Genomic DNA, 24,041 nt, shown 5'->3' with positions numbered 1-24,041 from the left:
TCCTTAAGATAGCATAAAATGAGTCTTTTCTTCAATTGGCACTTCTCTCCTTTAATTATTGCTATGCAATGATCAGGCCAGTGGGTATCCAGAATTTTCTTATGTAGGGGGGGGGGGGGGATTTTGGGGGACTTCGCCCCGAAACCCCTTTTACCTGGCCTTCGGCCAGCTTTCCCCCGGCCTTCAGCTGGGTCTTATGTTTTAGCTATTCTATTAAATTATTCATAATTTAGTAATAATTAAATTTCTGTTTTTAACTATTATTTACTAATTCATACTTATGGATATTACAAGCCTATTTTTTATTATTTCAAGTTAGGGATATTATATTTAATAAAGTTTTTTTAAATGTAAAGTTGAAATAAAGTGTAATGTCATTTTTTTTATAAAATTTGCTTTAAAAACTAGCCTCAGCCTAAATTCTCATACAATATAAGTAGAATATAATTTTTTTATTGAAAATACTAATAGTAGTGTGTATAAAATATTGACTAGAAGATAATTAAATTAACAAGTTTTTTTAACTTCTTATCTAATACAATATTATACAAAATATTTTCTATAATTATAATGTGATTTTTAATTTTCGTGGGAATGTTGCCAATTCATCAAGAATTTCGTTTGTCGTTGGAGCCAAATCTCTGTGGATATTTAACAGAGCTAACCATTTAGCCGAGATTCAGTGCTTCGTAAATATGTTTTCAACCTTCTCAAGTTGGAAAAAGTCCTTGCATTCGTACATGTTGTAATAGGCAAACATATAAGAATATAAAACAACTTCAAAATATTAGGAAATTGAGCCAAGGTTTCTTTACACCGATTGAGCGCATCAATAGCATGCCAAGGTATCTTTACACCGATTGAGCGCATCAATAGCATGCCAAGGTATCTTTACACCGATTGAGCGCATCAATAGCATGCTCAGGTAAAATAGCTAAACGTATAAATTCGAATTCACTGATTAAATTTATTTCAATATCAATCTCATAGGAAAAAAATTTTTCTAAATATTTAATTTTACCAATAGTGGCATTAGAAAACGAAGAAGGATCTTTGGGTTTTAAAACTTGAAGATTGCTAAAGACTTGTTTTTTATCTAAAAACCGTACTTTTATTTGCGATAAAAAAGTATCTAAGAATGGGATGAAAATGGATATTTTATAATATTCTTCAGTTGAGCCAATATTTATTTTACATCTCAATAATGGCCTAGGCTAGACGAGGTTTAATTAGTGTTATAGCATAAAATTTAGCCTTCGATTCAACGTCTAGATAAATATTATGAAAATATTTATCTACATTCATTCTTATTGTATCTAGCTGTTCATATATATTTTCCGCCAAATCAATAACCTGTACCAAATCTAAATTTGGTTTTTGTAAATTTTTACAAAGTTGAGCTAAAAATAATTTATTGATGCAACTAGCAGCAATAACTCTGATTAATCTATTGAATTCAATAATGATATCGCTTCTGACGACACATTGCTTTTTTCATGCTCAGCCTTATTTAACTTTTGTATTTCTATTTCTTCTGTTCTACAAAATGGAAGTAAAAATGAAAAATATTTAAAAATTATAGATATATATTAATAATTAAAATATTACTAAAAATACTTATTAATTCTAACTCACTAATAATTTTGAATTTAATAAAATAAATATATATAATAATATAATAAATTATCGTTTGATTTCAATCTCTTTGACTAATTATTTTTCCATTTTATTAATATTTTTGAATAATATGTTGGAAAATTGATATTCAAATATTTGTAAAATTCTGATGGGGGGGGGGGGGGTTTCCCCCTCCCCCCCCCCCATTGGTTAAGCGCCTGGATCAGGCATTGTACAACTGTTTTAATCGGAATTAAAAAATTTCCCAATAATATATATAAAATATTATCTCGAATCCCGCCTTTGCTATTCTTACCATGATTGAGTTATTCTTCTTGTTTTTAGGGCTAAGAATTTGGTAAAACAATTAATATATTTTAAATTTTTCATTTATTCTTTAATTGCTTAAGGATTTCCCATTCATTATCTTCTGAAGAAATTTTCAAAATATCTCTTTTAATATTTTCCTGAATTTTCTATTTTTTTATTTAGGATCTCTTTTTTCCCTTAAACGTTTCTTTTTAATTGATAACTCGCCCATTCATGGTAATGAACATTTAGATGTTGAAGGAAATGCGATATGGTTGGAGCATGTAATTTTATACCACAGATAATGCAAATTTTATCGTTAATTATAATGATTTAATGCCATATCCTAAACTTTAGTTCAGCCCAATTTGCAAATTTATTAAATAGTAAAAAAAAATTATGAGAAAATAAGAATGCCCATTTGATCTATGATTGACATTAATTTTTAAATAATATTTATTATATAATTTTAAAGGCCTGCCATTCACTTGTAGTTCAATTATATCCAAAAAAACATTGGCGTACGCAGCGGGGGGGGGGGGACAAATCCCCCCCCCCTACCAAAGCCAAAAAATGCAGATGCCGGATATATTTTTCAAAAATATTGTTTATATTAATTTATATTTGTTAATATTTATTCGTATCTCATATTAAATATATATTTAATTACATTTATTATCACATTTATCTACTAAGTTATTTTATCAATTAATTTCGATTTCAAGTTTTCCGGCATAATATTTACTTATTATTTTCAAATTTTTAGTGGCGTAATATTTATCTACCATTTTCAAATTTCTAGTCAAATAATTATTATTTCTGAAACTTCTTGTCCAACTGGGAAAAAGAAATTGCAACCTTGTCCAACGAGATAGAGTCTCTGCTATCAAGCAGTAACAGCTTTTAAGGAGTTAGAAGAGCCAATTATTTGCTATTACTGAAATATCACAATGGCCTGAAAGAAATATTTCCTCAGAAGCAAGAAAATTATTGGATTCAAAGCTTATTCCAAATTTTATTTCTCATTAGAATGTATTATTTAATTATACAACTATTTTAAGTATTACTTTTCAAAAACATGACATTGGCTTGATTAAGAAGATGAGAATAGCGGAGTGCATTTTATCAGAACTCAAGGAAGTTAGGGCTAATGTTGATGAAGAATTTCATATTTTATTGTTGAGTCAAAAGCAGAGCTATACGTGTTTAATATTTGTCTCCCTCGACTTGTAGCAAGGCAAGCTCATCGTTAAAACATCAATATAGGATAAGTAGAAGAGTATATCTTAAATACAGATACATTTATAACCCAAATAAATGAATTTTTAATTCATCATGCAGCACTTACTAATCTGCAAATATTACTTCCACAAAAGCCTTCCCAACCTTTTTCAGATTGTGATGGAAAAAAAAATATTTGTTAGATTTTTATTATGTAGATGTTAAAGTATCTTATGATGCCTTACTAGCTGAATAACTTGTTTATAAGATTAACAATGGTTGATATAGTCCCAAAAATTGCTATGGATGCTCTGCATTATTTCAAACACATTTTAGATTAAATTCCCAATGTATTAAAAGGGTTTATAAACTTTTTCCATTAGTAAACTAATGAGAGAACATTCTCTTTTTTAAGAAGAATAACAGAGGCCTGCAGAAGTACCATTTGCAGAGTAGGACCCGGATTTTTTTAAAAAAATTTCAGGCCCGGCCCGGCTTTTTTTAAAATAAAATTTTCAGGCCCGGCTTGAGTTTTTTTTTAAAGAAATTTCGGGCCCGGCCCGGGTATATTTAAAAAAATTAAAATACTGTCCAGCCCGGGGGCCGGGCCTGCAGGTCTCTGAAAAACATACCAAGAAGTATAACATCTGAAAGTAGATTAAGGTTTGGATCTTTTGAATATTCATAGTCATTTGACGACAAGCAAGGATGAGATAATTGAAAAATTAGCTCAATCACAACGAAGATTGATTTTACATTGTAAATATATACATATAAAATGCAATTATTCCTAAGAAACTTTTTGTGTAAAGGCTCAAAAAATTCAAATTTCTATTTTAAGTCATTAAGTGATTCTTTACATATAATTTTTTTATAATTCACATAAATTTAAAATTGTGTATTAGAAATAGTTATTAGTCCTTAATAAATTTATGCTTGATATTTTTTAAAAACAATAATATTTCTTAAAAAAATTTATTATCCCCCCTCTCCCCTGACCAAATTCCTGCGTACGCTCCTGCAAAAAAGATATCTAAAATTAACGAATGCATTTTCATAAAATGCCATATTTTTTGACCTTAAATGCCCTGATCTCAGATGCTGTTCTGAGTTGGAGTCTAAAATTTAATTTTTTCTTAGTTATAATACATGAGAAAACTAGTAAAAATGGTTGAAACTCATGTTGATTTGTCATGGAATTCACAAAATAACATACTTGTAAACTCCTTTTTATATATAGTCAAGATATAAATTGGCTATCTGTTTACCAAGCTTTTCCAGCTTTAATGCCATTACTCAATATTCCCGAATGTCGAGAAAATGCTCTTCTTGAACTTTTATTTAGCTTTGGCAGCACAGTTTCATTTACAAGCGAATCATCAAGTAATGAAATTTAATTTTATATTTTAAATCTTAATTTATTTTGCTATTTTCACTTATAAGTTTCAGCGCTACGTAACTACCTGAAAAATTCTAATTCATATCAAATCCAAGCATTTTCTCAGACAATAAATCTCATATATAAATCTCGATCACTTAATCCTTCATCATCTCGATGGCTACAATTTTTTATCCTAAATTGGCTGAGAGCCGTTGATGCCATTTTAAATTTAAAAATGATCGTGTACAACCAAACTTATATCAAGTTATTTTAAAATAATTTATATTCATTTTTTATTTAGGGTGGAGAGGAATAATCACCAATTAATGTTGTTTAACAGCTCTGTATACCCGATAAAAACGGTTGGATTAAGATTTTGGCTAAATTGAGTTCTTTAACAACACTATCACTATAACTTTCGAATAATTTTTTATAAAATGGATCTATATCTTAGATTAGACATGTTTTATTAGGGCTATGTACCTGCCACAATTTTAGCCGTCTTGGTTCAAAGCAGGAAAATAATAAAGTTTGGGTTTATAAATTTTTTGAACCGGATTCAGAAATATAGAAAAAAATAATTTTAAAAAAATCATAAACAATTAAATAATTATAGTCTCTTTATATGAGTTCTCTATTAAATCTCAATAGAAATTGAATTTTTACACTAAGAATTGACCTGCCAACAGTATCAACCTTTAAGTAGGAGCTTTATTTTTATGGGGGCTTCACCCACATTTCTCATTTCCCGCTCCTTTGGCCTGATCTCATTTAAAGACAACTAATTACATGGTTTTTATTATATCTTATATCTTTAACTAAAAACATGTCCAAAACAAATGGCTAATAATAATATTGCACTATGATTTTTTTACAATTCGAGCAGATTTTATTTAAGAATTGTACATATAAAATTATTCTTATAATACATATATTATAAATATTACACATAGCGGCCGGTGAAACGCGGGAGCAGTTTGATTTTCTTTTTTATGTTAATTTTGATTTGAGCTTCTATATTTTTTTCTAATTTAATTTTCTTATCTTATGGCATAGGTATATTTTTCGAAGGGCTACCGATATCATTTACGCTCCGCTTTCAAAGGTCTTGGCTTGCCCCTGTAAACATTTAAAATTGTATATTTCATCAAATGATACATATTGCAGAGATAATTAGACTTATTGCACATATAAAATCGAGCATAAATATGGTTTTACATTTACTTGTGTAAATAATCATGTTAAAATATATTCTAGGCAAAAATTATGTGTGCATTATATCGCCGAAGATTCAAGCATTATTAATATCAGAGACCTGCATAGGTACCATTTGCACGGCCCGGCCCGACTAGGAATTTTTTTCAAAAATTTTTTACCGCCCGGCCTGGATATTTAAAAAAAAATTTTTGGGCCCGGCCCGGATTTTTTTTCAAAATTTTTTAGGCACGGCTAGGAATTTTTTAATATTATATTTGACCTGGTATATACAAAAAATTCACCTTATCATATTTTTCGGCCAGTATTATCATTTAATAAGCAAGCATCTTAGCTAATAGCCGATTTTTAAAAACGGCTAACTCAATATTTTCGCCAGAAAAATATTGACTAAGCCTCGAAATTTATATACTATATGTCTAAACCTATGCTCCTTCTATGAACAAAATTTTCAGGCTTGCGTTTTTCAGGATAAAATAATGTGTTAGCCGTTTTTTAAAATCGGCTCAAAACGAGCCGTTTGACACTACTATTACATATTTTTTATTCTAAACAGATATTTAGTATATTACAAATTGATACTATAAAAAATTTGTGTAAATAACATTTTGAGAATATACTATATTAATTATATTTATAAAAAAAATAAAATTGATATTTTAATTAATAAAAAAATAACATATATTATATAATAATGTATTTATTACCTATTATTTTTTGCGTATTTATTCCGTGGCAGTAAAACTATAATTATATTATGTAATAGATACTATAAGTTTTAGAGCTATTGTTAATTTTCACCCAACATTATATTAATCATATCTATATATATTATCACCGTAATCAATAAATGAACGTTTTTGTAAATCTTAATGTTAATTTTTATTTTTTCTATCAACTTTCCTATATTCTTAATGTTAAATAAATCGATGGAGACTATATATCTCTAATGTTAAATTTTAAGAAAATTTTTTGTACACCAACGGGATTCGAACCTATGACTTAACGTTTTAAAGGCAAACGTTCTTCCACTCAGCCACCTTCTATTAAATTTTGTATTATAATCTTTCTTATATATGTTATTATTTTGCTATTATCATTTATTTTTCAATTAATTTATATAATTTAGATCTTATTGTGTTTATATTCAAAGTAAAATTTATTAATTTTTATAAAATTATTTTTATATTACAATTTAGATTTAACAAATAAATTTAAATTATTTACCACCTCAAAATATAGCAGTAAAATAATTTTATCTCAACCAGAATATGGGGTCTCTGCAAATAGTATAAAATACCTATTTATCAGTGTTGTTAAAATAGCGCGCTACTTTTTTAAAAAAATAGCGATAGCGGTAGCTCGCTACTTTCAATTTTACATAATAAATACATCTAAATATTATTAAAATATATTTTTTATAAAATCTAAAATTATAATCCTTTTATTTAATTTAATTTTGAAATTTATATTTAAAAATATACATTATTGTTATATATTAGATATAAACAGTTGTTAAATAGCAATCTGTATTTAATTTATATTTCGCGTATTCATTAAATTATATATTTTTGAAATTCCGTTATTGGTATGTCCTTGCTTTTATCTTATTTTATATTTCATTTTACATTTTATATTAAGCATTATATATCTTGTTATGTGTGAGATTGTTGAAGATATTGTAATTTCTTTGGAAAATGAGCAAAATATAGATTATCCTTTCTAAGATTCAAGAAATACTTTAACCTTGAAGAAAAAATTAATACTGGATATCGGTTTCGGTGCAAGATGTGCCGCAAAATTATCTCTTCAAATCATACGAGCAGCTTTAATTTGAAAAAACATTTAAAGGTAATATATTAAACAAATTTAATAATGTGTAGGCTAATCTTTAATTTTTAAAATAAATTAAAATCAAAAACCAATCATTTTTTTTTATATATTCCAAAATTTTATCTAAATTATTTAAAACATTTTAAAATAGTTATTTCAAACATTTTTATGTACTTATCTCCTACATAATTTTTATTCCAAGTATTTTATAATTTTAGACTGTGCACACTTCAAATTATAAAGAGATTGAAAAATATCTCAAAAGTTTTGGGGTAATGGAAGAAGATAAACCCACTTCCAAATCAAATTTAATACAAACAAAATTAACCAATTTGGATTCATCAACACCTGGTGTATCCCAAAAATTGGCTGACAAAGTCATTATGAACTATATAATAAATACAGTTCAACCATTATCCTTGGTGGATAATGATTCTTTTATAAAGATGATAAACACTTTTTCTCCACGGACCAAGATATTTTGCCGGCAGACATTGATGGCAAGAATTTTGGAGTGCTTTAAGGAAATGAAAGAATATTTGATATTAAATCTATCAGATGTCTCCTACGTCTGTACAACGGCAGATTGCTGGACTCACAATAGAAGGTAAAAATGTTTATTTTCTTATTTATAATATGTCATATTTTTAGAGCTTATTTAGGAGTAACTGCACATTAGATTGATCCTAAAAATCTAAAACAAAAATCTGTAGCCTTAACTCTAAAGAGAATAATTGGCTGTCAGACTTATGACATTCTAGCCAATATTATTGCAGAAATCCATAGGTCTTACAAAATTCAAAACAAGGTAAGATGATAACGGATAATGATAAATAATATTATATTATATTTAACCATTTTAATTTTTTAGGTTAGGCAATATGTTGCTGCCTCACTTAAAATCTTAGAAGGGCAAGATAATATGAGCATGGAATATTATGTGCCCACACTGAGTATATTAATTACCAAGCTCAAAAGAATCAATAATCTAAAATTTTGCCAACCACTGGTAGAGTCTGTGCTAAAAGGCATTGAGAAAAGGTCAAAACTTTATTTTTATTTACTATTATTCAATTATATAAAATGAATGATTTATTGCTTGATTAGCCATAATTTAAATTGGCTTAATTTAAAACACAATCTATAATATTAATATATAGTAATTATTAATTAATATAAAATTCAAAATTAATATATTATTAATTACCTTGTGTATAATAATTATATTTTTAAAATTTTTATTTACCATAATTTATTGCTATTTTAATATTTTATTTATAAATGAATCTAAATCTCAGATAAATTTAAATTTTAAAAATTAAAATGGTATTCTTCTTTTTTTTATAATAAATACAGTCACTTTATATAAATTAGATTTCCAGATCTGTATGATGATGATAATGTAATAGCTGCTATCGTTCATCCTTGTTTCAAGTTAAATTGGCCATACATTAATTTGACTGAATCTAAATGGCAACTTGATAGGCTGATGGTAACGTTAAAAAATGGCATCCCTAACCACGATACTATAGCAAGATCGAAACCGCAGCCTTCCAAAGACGATTTTTTTGAAATAAATAATAATAATAATATTGAACCTATAGATGCTTTTTTTAAATCTAAAAATACTAATTTAAATATTTTTGATGATTTTTTTCATATAAAAAGTTTGTTTATTAAATTTAATACTGCGTTGCCCTCAAGTGCTAGTGCTGAACGATTATTAAGTATGGCAAAGCTTATACTTTCTGATCGTCGCTCTAGACTTGGGGATGACAGTACCGAAATGTTATTATTATTAAAGTGCAATAATAAATAAATTATATATATATGTAACAAATTATTGTCATGTTTTTATATCAATATTTTATTTGTGGAAATAAAGTTACGTAAAAAAAAATATTAAAAAAAAAATCAAAGTAGCTAATAGCGCGCTACTCATTTGAAAACGATAGCGGTAGCGGTAGCGATAGCGCGCTACTTTTTTTATAAAATAGCGGTAGCGATAGCGCGCTACTTTTAAAAGTAGCGTTTAACAACACTGCTATTTATCATTATCTTCCCATGTCAGAAAATTAACCTCCCTCACTAATCCTAAGTACTTATTACAATTTAGATTTAACAAATAAATTTAAATTATATTTAGCCAATTGAAAAATAAACATTTATCTCATATTACCACCCCAAAATATGCCAGTATAAAAATTTTATCTCAACAACAATATTTGAACTCTGGAAATGACATTCAATACCAATTTATCAATATCTACCCTATATTTTTTTTTACAATTTCATATATTTTACGCTAAATTTAATAAAATGAATAAATAATCACTAAAATTTGTCATTTATTTTATATAAAAAAATGTATTTAAAAAAAATTCATATAATAGTTAAAGATTTTATTATTCCCGTCATTCTTGATGGGTTATCAACTAGTCTATATATAATCATTATAACCATATCTAATTGACGAATATAATAATTCATGTTGTATATATTTTTTTAAAAAAATTTACGGTCCGGCCCGGCTTGGTTATTTAAAAAAAATTTCAGGCCCGGCCCGGGTATATGTTAAAAATTTAATATACGGCCCGGACCTGGTACCCAGGCCCGGCCTGCAGGTATCTGATTAATATTAAGCATTGATTACACTTGTTATTGCAGTCTGAGGGAGAATCTTTTATATATATTTTTTGTATCTTTTAACATTAGACATCAATCAATTTAGTTCTTAAATTATAATGTCAAATTGTCTTAAATAAGGCAAGTTATTTTCGCTTTTGTTTATATGACAAGACAATATTATATATTTTGTTGATATAATACAATAAAATTCAGGTTATCAAATTTAATTTATATAATTGTCATGTACCTTTATCGAATGCTAATTTGCATGACTAGTTATTTATTATAAGACCAACTGATAAAGTTAAATAAAGTTGTCAGGTATTTTTGAATGATGTATAAGCTAAGTTTTATTTTATTTTTTTTAAACGGCTGCTGTGAAAAAGATGGCAGAGCCTCGCTTTAGAATACACCAACTTGAATTATAATTGCATTTAAAATATTAATTATACATACATATTAATACAACTCAATTGCCGCAGCTGATATTTTTAAAATTTTGCCATTTATTCTATTGTATATTTAATTTTGAGATAGAAATCATATTAATTTAAAATAGTGATACTTGAAAATTTATTAATTTCAAATATGGGTAGACATTGGCCTGAATTTTTTTTTGTGGATATAGCCCAGGCCTGATCAAAAAACCAAGTTCCATGTAACTTTCATAAAATTTTGCCATTTATTTCTATTTAATTTAGTAACAATGTCTTAAATTTAATTTTATATTTAGAAGAAAATTTAAATTTGTGATAGAAATCATATTGGGTAAAATTTAAAATAGAGATGCTTGAAGTCTGAAAATTTTGATCAAAAAACCAAGGCCCATGCAACTTTCATATTCTGATTGTATTTTTAAATGAATTATGACTTATATATTTTATTTCAGTTCTCAACTACCAAAATTATTATGGTCTTTGGTGGGCTTGAGAAAATTTCCCCAACATTATTATATGCATGAACCTGGCTTGGGAATTTTTTTAATATTTAACACAGAATATTTATATGGATCTCCGGTAAAAGCTAATTTAAATATATTTACTCAAAAAATAGTATTCACTCTTAGTCTTAATGGGTTGGCCTTGGTGTGAAGTAGGATTGAACCTGATTAAAAAGAATAAAAAATAGATATGGTTATTAGAGATTTACCTATCTCCAGGCTTGGGAAAAAGATTCAAAATTATTATGGGTTGGCCAGGTTTGAGAAAAAATTATTATAGATCGGGCTTGGCTTGAAAATTTTTTATAAATTATATTGGGCTGGACTTGGGGAAAATTTTTAAATTATTATCAGTTTGGACGCTTAGGAATTTTTTCTATTATAACTATGGATCAGACATTGACCTAAAACAAATTTTTTTTTTGCAGGCCTGGGTTTGACCTGATCAAAAAACCAAGGCCCATGAAAATCTGATTTTGAATATATTTAACATTATGATTTTTTCAATATTTTATCCAGTTCTCAACTACTAAAATTATGATCTTTGGTTGGGCTTGGGGAAATTTTTTTCAAAATTATTATTGCCTTGGACCTTGTTTGGGAATTTTTTAATATTAAATATTAAACATAGGTGATCAGTAATATTTTAACAAATAATATTGATATGGGTATCAAGTAAAAGCTTTAAATATATTTTGACTCAAAAATAGCATTTACACTTATGGACCTGGCCTGAAGGGGGGGGGGGTTATAATGTTTAAAAATTGGATATTATTTTCAAATAACAGGTAACAACTATCATAAAAGTAAGGAGAAAATTCTAATTACCCTTCATTTTTGACGAGCTCAGCAATGCTGACTAACGGGAGCTCTGGTACTCTTAGTTATTATATTTCTATATTGCACATCAAGAAGGACGGGTCATTATACTTTTCTCCCTTATTCGATGATAGATGAATCAGAAATTAAGAATATCTTATAAGGTGTGATTCACAAATTTACCTCTTTTTCTCCTAAATTTTAATATTTTTATAAAATATATTAATAAAGTATATTTAGCACCATATACACAAACTAACTAAATACCCCTCGTCCCCGTCATTCTTGACGAGTTATTAGCTAGTTTATTTATAAAACAATAATAACGCATTTATTGAATTTTCTGTATCAGTTGTATTAATTTTTGGCAAGTCTGATATTTATAATTGTTTCACTTTCTAGATTTAATATGATTGAGTATAGTTATCGTACCAACGTCGTGCTCTACTGTATGTAATAGTATCCTAAATTTTGCACTAGGTACATATTATAATGGTGCAAGGGCCGGTAAATAAGATAGCGTGAGGATATAATGAATATTTAGAATTTGGATTAATTGGAAAAGCTTTATCTCCAATAAAAACTCATTTTGAATCAATATTATTAGGAAGCTTTTGTGAGGATGGAATTAACTTTTCCAAATTTTATAAACTTTCAAATTTTGAAAAATATTCTAATCATGGTTCTTGTCTATATAATAAAAATAATTATAAGAATACTCCCATAGTTTTTCTATTAGCATCCAATTCCCATTAAGCAAATTTAATAAAGTTTTTTGTATTTTATAATATAAGCCAAGTGGAAAATATTAAAACATTAAAAACTGTTAATATTTCTAATCGATAAGCAGACTTATTGAAACAAAAGCAGACATTTGTCTTAAAAAATTTAAGCAAGGTCCATGAGTTATCATAACTTGCATTAATCCATTTATATTTCCGATTCCTCATTTCTTCGTTAGTATTTTTATTTAACCCGACTATTAAATCGTTGTAAATATGGGCAAACGAAGACAATTCATGACGCAGAGACTGGATAAGAAGACTTGGCATCATCTATTATTTTCAACTGATAAAATATGTAAGTGGCCACATAATTTTTAAAAAAAATTTAAAAATTAACCGTTTTATATTTGCGCAAACTTTCAATCAAAGATAGAGCATAACAATCAATTGATATTACTTTATTAGAAAGATTAGTAAATAAAATAATGTTTTATTTTATTTTATATCGATATATTGTTATCTATGTTTGTATTTTGTACTTGTGTTTATTGGTTAGATATTATAATTATTTTTATTTAATTCCAATGAACAACAAGATTTACAATAATGAAGATTGAAAAGTATATTTTTATATAATGAATTTTATTAATCAATCACAACATCATTCTAATGGAAAGTTTTTGACAAAACCAAAAATGTAATGTATTAACATATTAATTTGACTAGATCTAAATGCTAAAAAAAATGAAATATTATTAAAAGCAATTTTTAATATAAAAAAATATGAATGAAAGAAAAGAATCTTGAAAATTATGAAAAATAAATATTTATATATTTCCTTCTATAGACCTAAAATATTGCCCCTCGTGGGCAAAATTTCCACTTGGTCTTCCCACCATTTAGTCCATAGATTCATATATAAACTTTTTTAAATTGAATATTTTGGCCTTTTAACAACCCCTCATGATATTTTTATTTCTTTTACAATTTAATTGAATGTTAAATGAATGTCTGTCCAACATTTAAATAACATTTAAAATCGTGTTCGGTTTAGGTTTGTAAAAATTTTATTAGGTTCACCTGATTTTTACGCGGTAATACTACTTTCCCTCCATGAATAATGATTACTGATTTTGAAAGCAATCTTGCCGTGGAATGTATGAGTCCTTAGAGTTCCTATCATAAAATTATACATTTTGGATGACTATTTTTTTTAAACCTTGCTGCATGAACCATTCCAGCTTGACTTAGGCGAATCGAACCTATTTTTAAAATTTGGATTTTGAAGGCTAAATAGTGCGAAAATTTCTTGAATTTTTAAAAAAAATTTTGATTTTTCATGAAAATCAGAGACCTGTGGGCCGTATTGATATTTTTAAATATACCCGGGTCGGGCCTAAAAAAATATTTATTAGATTTTAAAACCGAGTATTTTAAATCACTAATATTAGCTATAATAATTAAAAATAAATCAAATATATTTTTAAAAAATCCGGACCGCGTCTGAACTCGGGCTGGGCCGAAAATTTTTTTTTTAAAAAAAATCCAAGCCGGGTTGTGCAAATAGTATCTCTGACTAAGATATAAGTAATATTTATAAATTATACTATTTTATTTTCTTCATGCTTTATTTACCATTTAAAATTTCCTTTATATTTGCCTTAATTCTCAAAATTATTATAGGGAATACTTTCCATTTTTAAAATCAAACTCCTATTAATCAGTTCAATTTTTTTCTCCCAAAGTCTTAAAAATTTGGGGTAACCTAAGAAAGTATATTGCAAATCTAACAAAATAATTAAATTTAAAAAATAGGCATATGAAAATAATCCCTAAGTTACAATCCAGTCTCCCATCCTAATTTTAGGAAAATTAAGTAAAACTAAATAATATCGTCTAGGTCAAGAATCGAAATAAATAGATACTTCGATTGATTTTACTAACCGGCCGTATTTTTCAATTTTCTGATAATTTTATTTCGTTTCTTTATTTCCATGATCTGCTTGGTTGTTTTCCTTAAGATATTTTTCTTGGGGGTTTCTCCTCAGTGATATTTTTTCCTAAGTCTTTTTCCTGGGAGTTTATTTACTGGTAATATTTTCGATTATTTAAATTATGATATTATTCGAAATTTTTATTAATCATACATGACTGAATAAACTTGTTTTATTAATCAACATTATGTATATTTGTTACTTTTTATTTATTAAAAGGCCTTTATATTTTGAAGCTTATTTAGCTTAATTCCATGCATTTTTTTAAACATTTATGAATTTTTTTGAAATTGGGCAGGCCTGTGCGGACTGGGCCTAATTTTAAATTTTACGTTTCAAGCCTGACTAGGCTGATTTCGTTGAAAAAAAATCGCCAAGTCTAATCAGGCCTAGAATAAAATCGAAAGATTTTTCAGGCCAAACCCGATCTACGAACATAACTCCGATTCGAAGCTCTAATTTCGATTATAAATATCACCTAATATATTATTAGTGTCATATCATAAATTATGATTAATTTAGGTTTTCATTTTTTTTCTTAAAATAAACAGATTTTATCAAGATCTCGTTTCCAACGTATTAACTATATTAAAATGTCCGCCGAAAAATAAGTTAGATAAAATTAATAACGGTTTGAAAGTTCTGGGCGATTTAATACTTCTTGATAAAGATAATGATATATCTACCATTGAGTCTTTCAAAGCTCATCATGCGTTAGTCATATCATGCCTCGATAAATATCTGATTCACAAGTATCCACGGGTAATAAAATTAATTTAAATAGTTAAATAAGATGGTTTTGATTACGGGCTAATATAATTGTCCATATCATAACAGTTATTCATTTTTATTCCAGATTTTTAAATAATATCAGGTTTCATTTAAGTCTAATTTTTTTATTTTTTTTTTAATAATGACTGCAAGATATTTACCTGTTTTACATTGTAACTTTTTTTATAAATATAAATTAGCTATTTTATATAAAGGTCTAAATTTTGTTAAGGGAGTAAATTTAAATAATAACTGATTAAATTTATATATTCATAATACTTTGAAATGATTTATTATTTAAAATAAAATTTCAAGTTAGATTTGATTCATTCAATAAAATTATGTTTTCCTATGAAAAATGATAAATAAAAGTAAAACCTATTGAATGAGAGTTAGCATATAAACATTTAATTCTTGACAAAATGATAAAAAAAACAAACATCAATAGAAGAAGCATTTTCACATCATTTGGTGTGGTTCATTCCAAATTTAAATTGTTTGGTAACTGAAAAGGAAAGAAATCTAGTTTTCTTATTAAAAAAAGTTAAATTTAAATACTAATATCGATCGAGACATAGATATTGCATGTGATTTTTAAACAATTATTATTGGAATGCTATTTTTTATTTTTACAAACTATATTTTTTTTTATTGTATTAAAAAAAATTAAAAAATGTTTTTTTTTATATTAGTTTAAGTTTTATTTTAAATTCATAATATTCGATAATCTCGAATTAGATCTAAATTACAATTAACAATTATTTTTGTATATTGTGTCAAAGATTCCTGATATTAAAATAAATCAAGTTGGCGTACGCAGCGGAGGGGGGGGCAGGGGGACAAATCCCCACCCCCCAAAGCCAAAAAATGCAGATGCCGGATATATAATTCAAAAATATTATTGTTTATATTAATTTTATTTGTTAATATTTATTCGTATCTCATATTAAATATATATTTAATTACATTTATTATCACATTTATCTACTAAGTTATTTTATCAATTAATTTCGATTTCAAGTTTTTAGTGGCGTAATATTTATCTACCATTTTTAAATTTCTAGTCAAATAATTATTATTTCTGAAACTTCTTGTCCAACAGGGAAAAAGAAATTGCAACTTTTTCCAACAAGATAGAGTCTCTGCCATCAAGCAGTAACAGCTTTTAAGGAGTTAGAAGAGTCAATTATTTGCTATTACTGAAATATCACAATGGCCTGAAAGAAATATTTCCTCAGAAGCAGAAAAATTATTGGATTCAATGCTTATTGCAAATTTTTTTCTCATTAAAATGAATTATTTAATTATACAACTATTTTATGTATTACTTTTCAAAAACATGACATTGACTTGATTAAGAAGATGAGAATAGCAGAGAGCCTTTCATCAGAACTCAAGGAAATTAGGGCTAATGTTGATGAAGAATTTCATATTTTATATGTTATTGTTGAGTCAAAAGCAGAGCTATACGTGTTTAATATTTGTCTCCCAACTTGCAGCAAGGCAAGCTCATCTATAAAACATTAATATAGGATCAGTAAAAGAGTATTATAAAACAAATGTCCCCTCTCTAAGATACATTTATAACCCAAATAAATGAATGGTTTTTAATTCATCGCAGCACTTACCAATATGCAATACTTCCACAAAAGCCTTACCAACCTTGTGATAGAAAAAAAAATATTTGTTAGATTTTTATCATGAAGATGTTAAAGTATCTTATGATGCCTTATTAGCTGAATAACTATGTTTATAAAATTAACTATGGTTGATATACTCCCAAAAAATGCTATGGAAGCTTTGCATTTCAAACACATTTTAGATTAAATTCCCAATGTATTAAAAGGGTTTATGAACTGTTCCCATTAGTAAACTAATGAGAGAACATTCTCTTTTTTAAGAAGAATAACAGAGGCCTGCAATAGTACTATTTGCAGCGGCCCGGATTTTTTTTAAAGATTTTTTCGGATTTTTTTAAAATAAATTATATTTATTTTTGATTTTTATAGCTAATAATATTTATTTTTGATTTTTATAGCTAATAATAACGATTTCAAATATAGGCTGTTTTAAAAAATACAGCCCGGATTAAGTGTTTTTTTTAAAAAATTCAGGTCCGTCTCGGTATATTTAAAAAAGGCCTGCATGTCTCTGAAATACATACCAAGAAGTACAACATCTGAAAGTAGATTGAAAAGTTTGGATCTTTTGAATAATCATAGGCATTTGTCGACAAGCAAGATGAGATAATTGAAAAATTAGCTCAATCACAACGAAGATTGGATTTTACATTGTAAATATATAACATACAAAATGCAATTATTCCCAAGAAACTTTTTGTGTAAAGGCTCAAAAAATTCAAAGTTCTATTTTGGGTCATTTAAGTGATTCTTTACATATAATTTTTTTATAATTCACATAAATATAAAATTGTGTATTAGAAATAGTTATTAGTTCTTAATAAATTTATGCTTGATATTTTTTAAAAACAATAATATTTCTTAAAAAATTTTATTATCCCCCCCCCTCCCCAGACCAAATTCCTGCGTACGCTCCTGCAAAAAAGATATCTAAAATTAAGTAATAATTAATAATGCAATTTGATATTTTGATCTTCTCCCTCCAATGGTCATAGCTTGACATCGCAATGTATCAATATTCTTACACCGTAAGATAGAATAATTACTAACTTACATATTAGATTAGAAGAAAATCGTAGATAGGTATTGATCAACTATTAGGTATTTAATTATCCCATCTCTAAATTATTTCATTCTTAGAAATAAGTTATTTTAATATATCGCAATTTATTTAAATTTTTTTGCCACCACTTTTCTTATTTTTTATGAAAAATTTGATATAATTGTAAAATTAGTTGTAATTTATTATATTTACTTTAAGATAAGGAAAAGAACTGCCGAAATTATGTACGAATATTTTATTGTTGCTGACGAAAGTATTTACAATCCTGAAACTATTGATCGTATATGTGATTTGTTGGTCGATACTGACTGGTATATATTTTTATATTTAATTAAGATTACGTTTTATTACAATATATAAAGGAAAAAATTAATTAGATTCGTTTTATATTAAACTAGCTAAAAATATATACATTATATAATAAAGATTAAGAAATTAATAAATCACAATGAATTTCTGAAAGTTTATCGTCTTATACATCTTTTAGCTTAGTATTAACTAATCATAGGGCGGAGATTTTTACTTTAGATGCAAATTTTATCTATTTTAAAAATGGTAGAATGATTATTGATAATTATAGTTAGAAAAAATTATTTTTTATATCTCCTCTAATAAAAAATGACGGTCAAAAGACAAATCAATCATAATTAGGGCATTTTATTTTTTTAAATTTTTTAGCAATTTTTTCGGTATTCGGGATTAAATCTTGATGTATATTAAGTTAAAGCCAGTCTATTCAATCGATTTTAAGATGCCATTGTTGCCAAAATATACAATAATTTTAATATATTTGGAAAATGCTTAAATGTATTTTAAAATATACAATATTTTCATGGGTTTGGAGGATATGAATCTTTCATACCAAGATTTAAATTCTGATTAATTGGCATTCAGGCACATTTTTCTTTGAATAAATTAGTTGTAAGGTAAGGTCATCATCTGAAAGGTTGCGAGGTTCTAAAATATTGGGGATTCGAGTTTTTTTAGGAATAGGCTGAGAGTTTATTTATTAACGAAAGAATTTAATATGATTTAAGTTTTCTATTAAATTTAATATATGGCATAATATAATGTAAATGTGGAAAATACTAATATTAGAAATTTCAAAATATTTTAAAAAACTAGATAAAATAATATATGGCAAAATTTGAAAAAATTTGAGAATAAAATTGAAGATTTTTATGCTTAAAAAATCTTTCATGATGAAATCACAAATTTTTTTTAAAAAAAGATCTTATCTTTTAACATATTTCTGAACAAAGGTTAATCTGATATTAAGTTAAACGCAAATAGATTTTAAAAAAATAAAATTTGAACTCCCATTTTCATTATTTTAAGAAAGGATAACGCCAAGAGGAGACAGAGGATCATGCCAGCAGTAATAGGCACTCTGCAATAAAATTTTTACAACAATGTTAATTTTTGCAGAATATTTTTTTTGGAAGTATGAACCATATCTGGTTAGGATTGTGCCTATGCATAGGAACCAGTGGCGTAGCCAGGATTTATCCATGGGGGGGGGGGGGGAGCGAAGCCCCCAAACTCTACTTTTAAAATATTGGCAATATTATGTGCTTTATTAGTTATATTTAAAAAATATATAATTCAATAAAATATAAGTAATTCTTGTACGGTATTTTAAAAAATATAATTTAACAATTATAATTAATACAAAATAATCTATAAATATTTCTTATTGCAACAGCAATACTTTTATTAAAAATACATAAATATTATGACTAAGAATTCATTATAATTAAGTTTTGCATATAAAAATTTTATGACTAAGAAAATATGATAATCATAGTTTGAATTTATAAAGAGAGGTCTACTTTTCTCTGAGATTTGGCTAATTCATCTAGAATCAAATTTTTATCTAGAATAATCTCCTTATAAATATTTAAAAGGGTTAATCCATTTAAACGTTTGACTAATAAATCTTTCTTTTAATTGAAATAAAAATGTGTCAATAAGGGGAATAAAAATATTTATTTTATAAAAATCCTCAATCGAAGAGGCATCAATATTTAAGCGATTTGACTGTCTAGAAACTACTCTAGGTTTAAAAATTTCAATCTCAAACAAATTAGCGATCTCCTTTACTTTCTTGTAAATATCATGAAATTTTTCATCCACATTTTCTCTGATATTTGTCAATATTTCAACAATATCCTTTGCCCTATTCATAGCCTCTCTTAAATCCAAATTAATTTTTGAATTATTTTTCTAAAATCAATATTAAATAACAATTAAATATATATTGTAAATATATTTTTATTGTTTAATTAGATATTTTAAATTTAATAATAAAATTTAAATTGTTAAACTAAATTTAGATAGTTTTTAAAATTTTTATTTAATTCCCACATGGATATAAGATTTTACTAAATAAAGGTATATTTAAATTGATTTAGAAAATTTATGTAATTTGATTTAGAAATAACAAAATCCTCAAATGACGATGGTAATGGTATTCACTTTTATAATATCTTTTATTTAAATCTTGCAATTAGAAATACAACCAACATACTCAGGGAAAACAAATGAGTTAGCTAAAATAAAATCATCAAATGATAATGGTATAATTCTAAATTATCATTTATAAGTTCTCTTAATTTTTTATAATTAGAAAAATTATGTATTATTAAAGAATCTGAGCTCTCAGTTGATTTGGCTGGAAAATCATCAAATGATGGTATGGTATTTTATAATATAATTGAGTTCTATTTTTTTATTTGTAAATTATATTTTCATTTGAGTTATTAAAATTTTGCAATGTGCTTTATTTAGTTATAACCCTTTTTTATATGAAAAGCTCATCATTTTGATTATTGTAAATTCCCAAATAATCTTTAGATATTACAACATTCACAAGCAGAGTTGGGCAGTATTGTGAAAACTTGTATCTTAAATAAAAACAAATAATTTCCTTCTATGTCTTACCCTGTCTTTTAAATTTGTAATAGATAACTTGAATCTTTATTTAAGATATATTTTTAATAAACTATATTCTTTTCTTGTTGTGCTGCTGTGGCCTGAACTCTAAAATTCACATTGAAATATATATTTTAAAATTTAAAAAAAATATAGAAAATCAATGTCCTTAAAAGGATATTTCATTATACTTAAAATTTCAGTTTAAAAATGATAATGAAAAATTGTTGGCTGTGGAAAATATTTGGGCACCTGACAAATGTTATAAATTTCCATTGTCTTTGGATAAAAGAAATTTAACATTTCAAACATCGTGGCTTAACAAATATAAGTGGCTTGCTTATTCAGCTAATGAAAAGGGAGCTTTTTGTAAAGTGTGCGTCATTTTTTCACCAAGATATGCTGGACCCGGGTTACAAAAACTCAAAACATTGGTAAGTCAAGTATATACAAGATGAAAAGATGCTCTTGAAAATTTTAATTATCATCAACAAAATAAATATCATCTCAATTCTTGTGAGATATCTGATGCTTTAAAAGCCATCTCTATGAATCAAAAGATATCAATATCTAATGTATTGAATAAAAAAAATTTGATATTGTTACAACCAACAGAGCCAGAATAATTATAATAATTGATGCAATCATTTGGTTAGGGAGGCAGGGCTTAGCATCAAGATCTCATAGAGTATCAGCTGGCCCCTTAACACTTTCATCTTCTCATAATGAAGGGAATTTTAAGGAATTGCTGAAACTTTTATGCAACTATAATGATAATTGTATAAAGCTTTTTGAAAGCTCGGCTAAAAATGCCACCTACCTTAGTCCATGCATTCAAAATGAAATCATATCCATATGCAATAAATTTATATTGAAAGAAATTTCTACAAAAGTGAAAGCATCACCATTTTTTAGTGTTCTGGCGGATGAGACATCGGATGTTGGTAACATAGAGCAATTATCCATAGCAATAAGGTTTATTGATATGGAATCAGGTCATTATAAAATGAAGGAACTCTTTGTTCAATTTATTGATTTACAATCAGAGACGATAGCCAAAGAAATTTTAGCATCCCTTCAAGATCTAAATTTAAATCTAATGAGAGGCCAGGGATATGATGGAGCTCCCTCAATGATTGGTCATGTTAAGGGAGTGCAGTCAAGAATTAGAGAGCTTTATAGCACCGCTTTATATGTTCACTGCAGCTCACATTGCCTAAATTTGATGATATCCGAGGCATGTGAAATTCGAGACATCCGGAACAGTTTACGTAAATTTTTTTAAATTTAATTAGAATTTATTAGATTTTATTATGTATTATAGATATCTTTTTATAATTTAATATATTTTTCAAAATTTAGAAACAATATCGTCGGTTTGTGACTTTTTCACACCACCCAAAAAGAGACAGTTATTTATCCGAACATTTGATGATATTGATTCAAATAATCCAAAAAAAAACTAAAACGATTTTGCCCAACTAGGTTTATCGAAAGACAACAATCAGTGAGACTCTTCATAGAATTATATGAAGTTATTTTTGCAGCACTCGAATCCTACGTATCTAGCAAAGAAAAAGATTCCTCAGATGCTGAAAATTTTTTACAAGCGATTACGAAGCCACAATTTTTAAAATCAATTCAATGTGTATATTTTTTATTTAATTATACTTATTTAGTTTATAAAAATATATTTCATTTTAATATCGTATATATTATTTATTTTATTTCTAAATTGAAACAGTTTTATAAATAAAATAATAAAAAAAAAATTTTGAGGGGTGATGGGGGGGTTTCAACTCCAAACCCCCCCCCCCCCATGTCTACGCCACAGGAACTAAAAAAGATTTTTTGTATATAAAAAAATATATATTATTTATGTAATAATAATAATATTAAAAAAATTATATATCCTAATTTCTGGAAATATGTTATTTTAACAATTTTTGCAAGTTAAATAATTTTATTTGCAAATAAATTAAAAATATGGAAATATTTTCATCAAATCTGCACAACACTGTAAAGCCTCTTTTATATTTTTGAAAAATTATAGCATTTGAATTTTAACATATTTTTATGTGATTCATTATTTAACTATTAGAGTTTAGTGCTTTAGAAAAAAATTCCAACCGCCAAAATTCCCAGGCTCAAAGATCTTCGGTCTCCCCTGCGAGGCCTCGAATAAAATAAATTGTTTTCAATTTTAAGCCATTTGAATCTTTTATTTAAGAATTTAAATAATTAGTCATCTTTAATTTACTTGATCTAAATATAATTTTAATTTTCTATATTTTACAAATAATATTCCTTAGGATGGGGCTTATTGAAAATAGCAAAGACAAAAGACATCAAATTAGACAGTTGCTTGGATTATCTATATATTAAAATCTTCACAATTTCGCATATTAATGATTTTATCATTTAAATCACTATAGCTTATGCCTATTCTGTCAACTTTGTAATTTTTATCATATAATAAAGAATTAAATTGTTATTTATCTATAATCGAGAAATCATAATATATTTTTTCTCTATTCCAACGGTAGAAAGATAAGATACAAAAATCAATTTAAATCTTTTCCTCCCCCACCTCCAATTAACTAAAAATTTATTTTTGTATATCCCCCTTTTTATTTTTTTATGATTTGTTGTAAAAAAAGGTTAATGGAGCCTTAAATAAAAGTATGGAGATATCCCATCCTACATTAAATTGAATTCGCAAATTATTTAGATTGAACAACACCATATTCATAAGCTTTGATTTTAAATTTTTATTGAATAGTTTTTTTACATAAACGGTTTTTGGAAAATTATGCAATTATTATGCATTTCACCATTTTATAAAAATATTGAATAACTTATATTTTTTAAAATAACAAACAAAAAATTTAAGTCAAAAAAATAAATAACGAATGGAGATTTTATCAGAAGAAATTTTGTCGTTAGGACAA

General features: G+C 26.3%; 1 protein-coding gene across 6 annotated transcripts in view; it reads left to right on the top strand.

The window, feature by feature from the left end:
- The window catches only part of LOC135931651 (tubulin-specific chaperone D-like), a 100,306-nt gene extending 76,744 nt beyond the window's left edge, over window positions 1-23,562 (top strand). For 3 of the 6 annotated variants that reach the window (XM_065468899.1, XM_065468898.1, XM_065468903.1), the window contains 5 exons: window positions 4,388-4,530; window positions 4,591-4,792; window positions 15,234-15,444; window positions 18,355-18,467; window positions 23,403-23,562. In XM_065468899.1, coding sequence (XP_065324971.1) covers window positions 4,388-4,530; window positions 4,591-4,792; window positions 15,234-15,444; window positions 18,355-18,467; window positions 23,403-23,475 — 742 coding nt within the window. In that variant the 3' untranslated portion in view covers window positions 23,476-23,562. Of the gene's footprint in view, window positions 1-4,387; window positions 4,531-4,590; window positions 4,793-5,584; window positions 5,740-5,785; window positions 6,035-15,233; window positions 15,445-18,354; window positions 18,468-23,402 lie in introns of those variants that run through there. The other 3 variants (XM_065468902.1, XM_065468901.1, XM_065468900.1) reach the window with 3 other exon arrangements.
- The last annotated feature ends 479 nt before the right edge of the window (window positions 23,563-24,041 follow it).

This window comes from Gordionus sp. m RMFG-2023, chromosome 1, assembly GCF_954871325.1.
Source record: "Gordionus sp. m RMFG-2023 chromosome 1, tfGorSpeb1-WG-v2, whole genome shotgun sequence".
Classification (NCBI taxonomy): domain Eukaryota; kingdom Metazoa; phylum Nematomorpha; class Gordioida; order Chordodea; family Parachordodidae; genus Gordionus; species Gordionus sp. m RMFG-2023.
The sequence above is the reverse complement of the archived record's forward strand: the minus strand, read 5'-3'. Positions and strand labels throughout refer to the sequence as shown.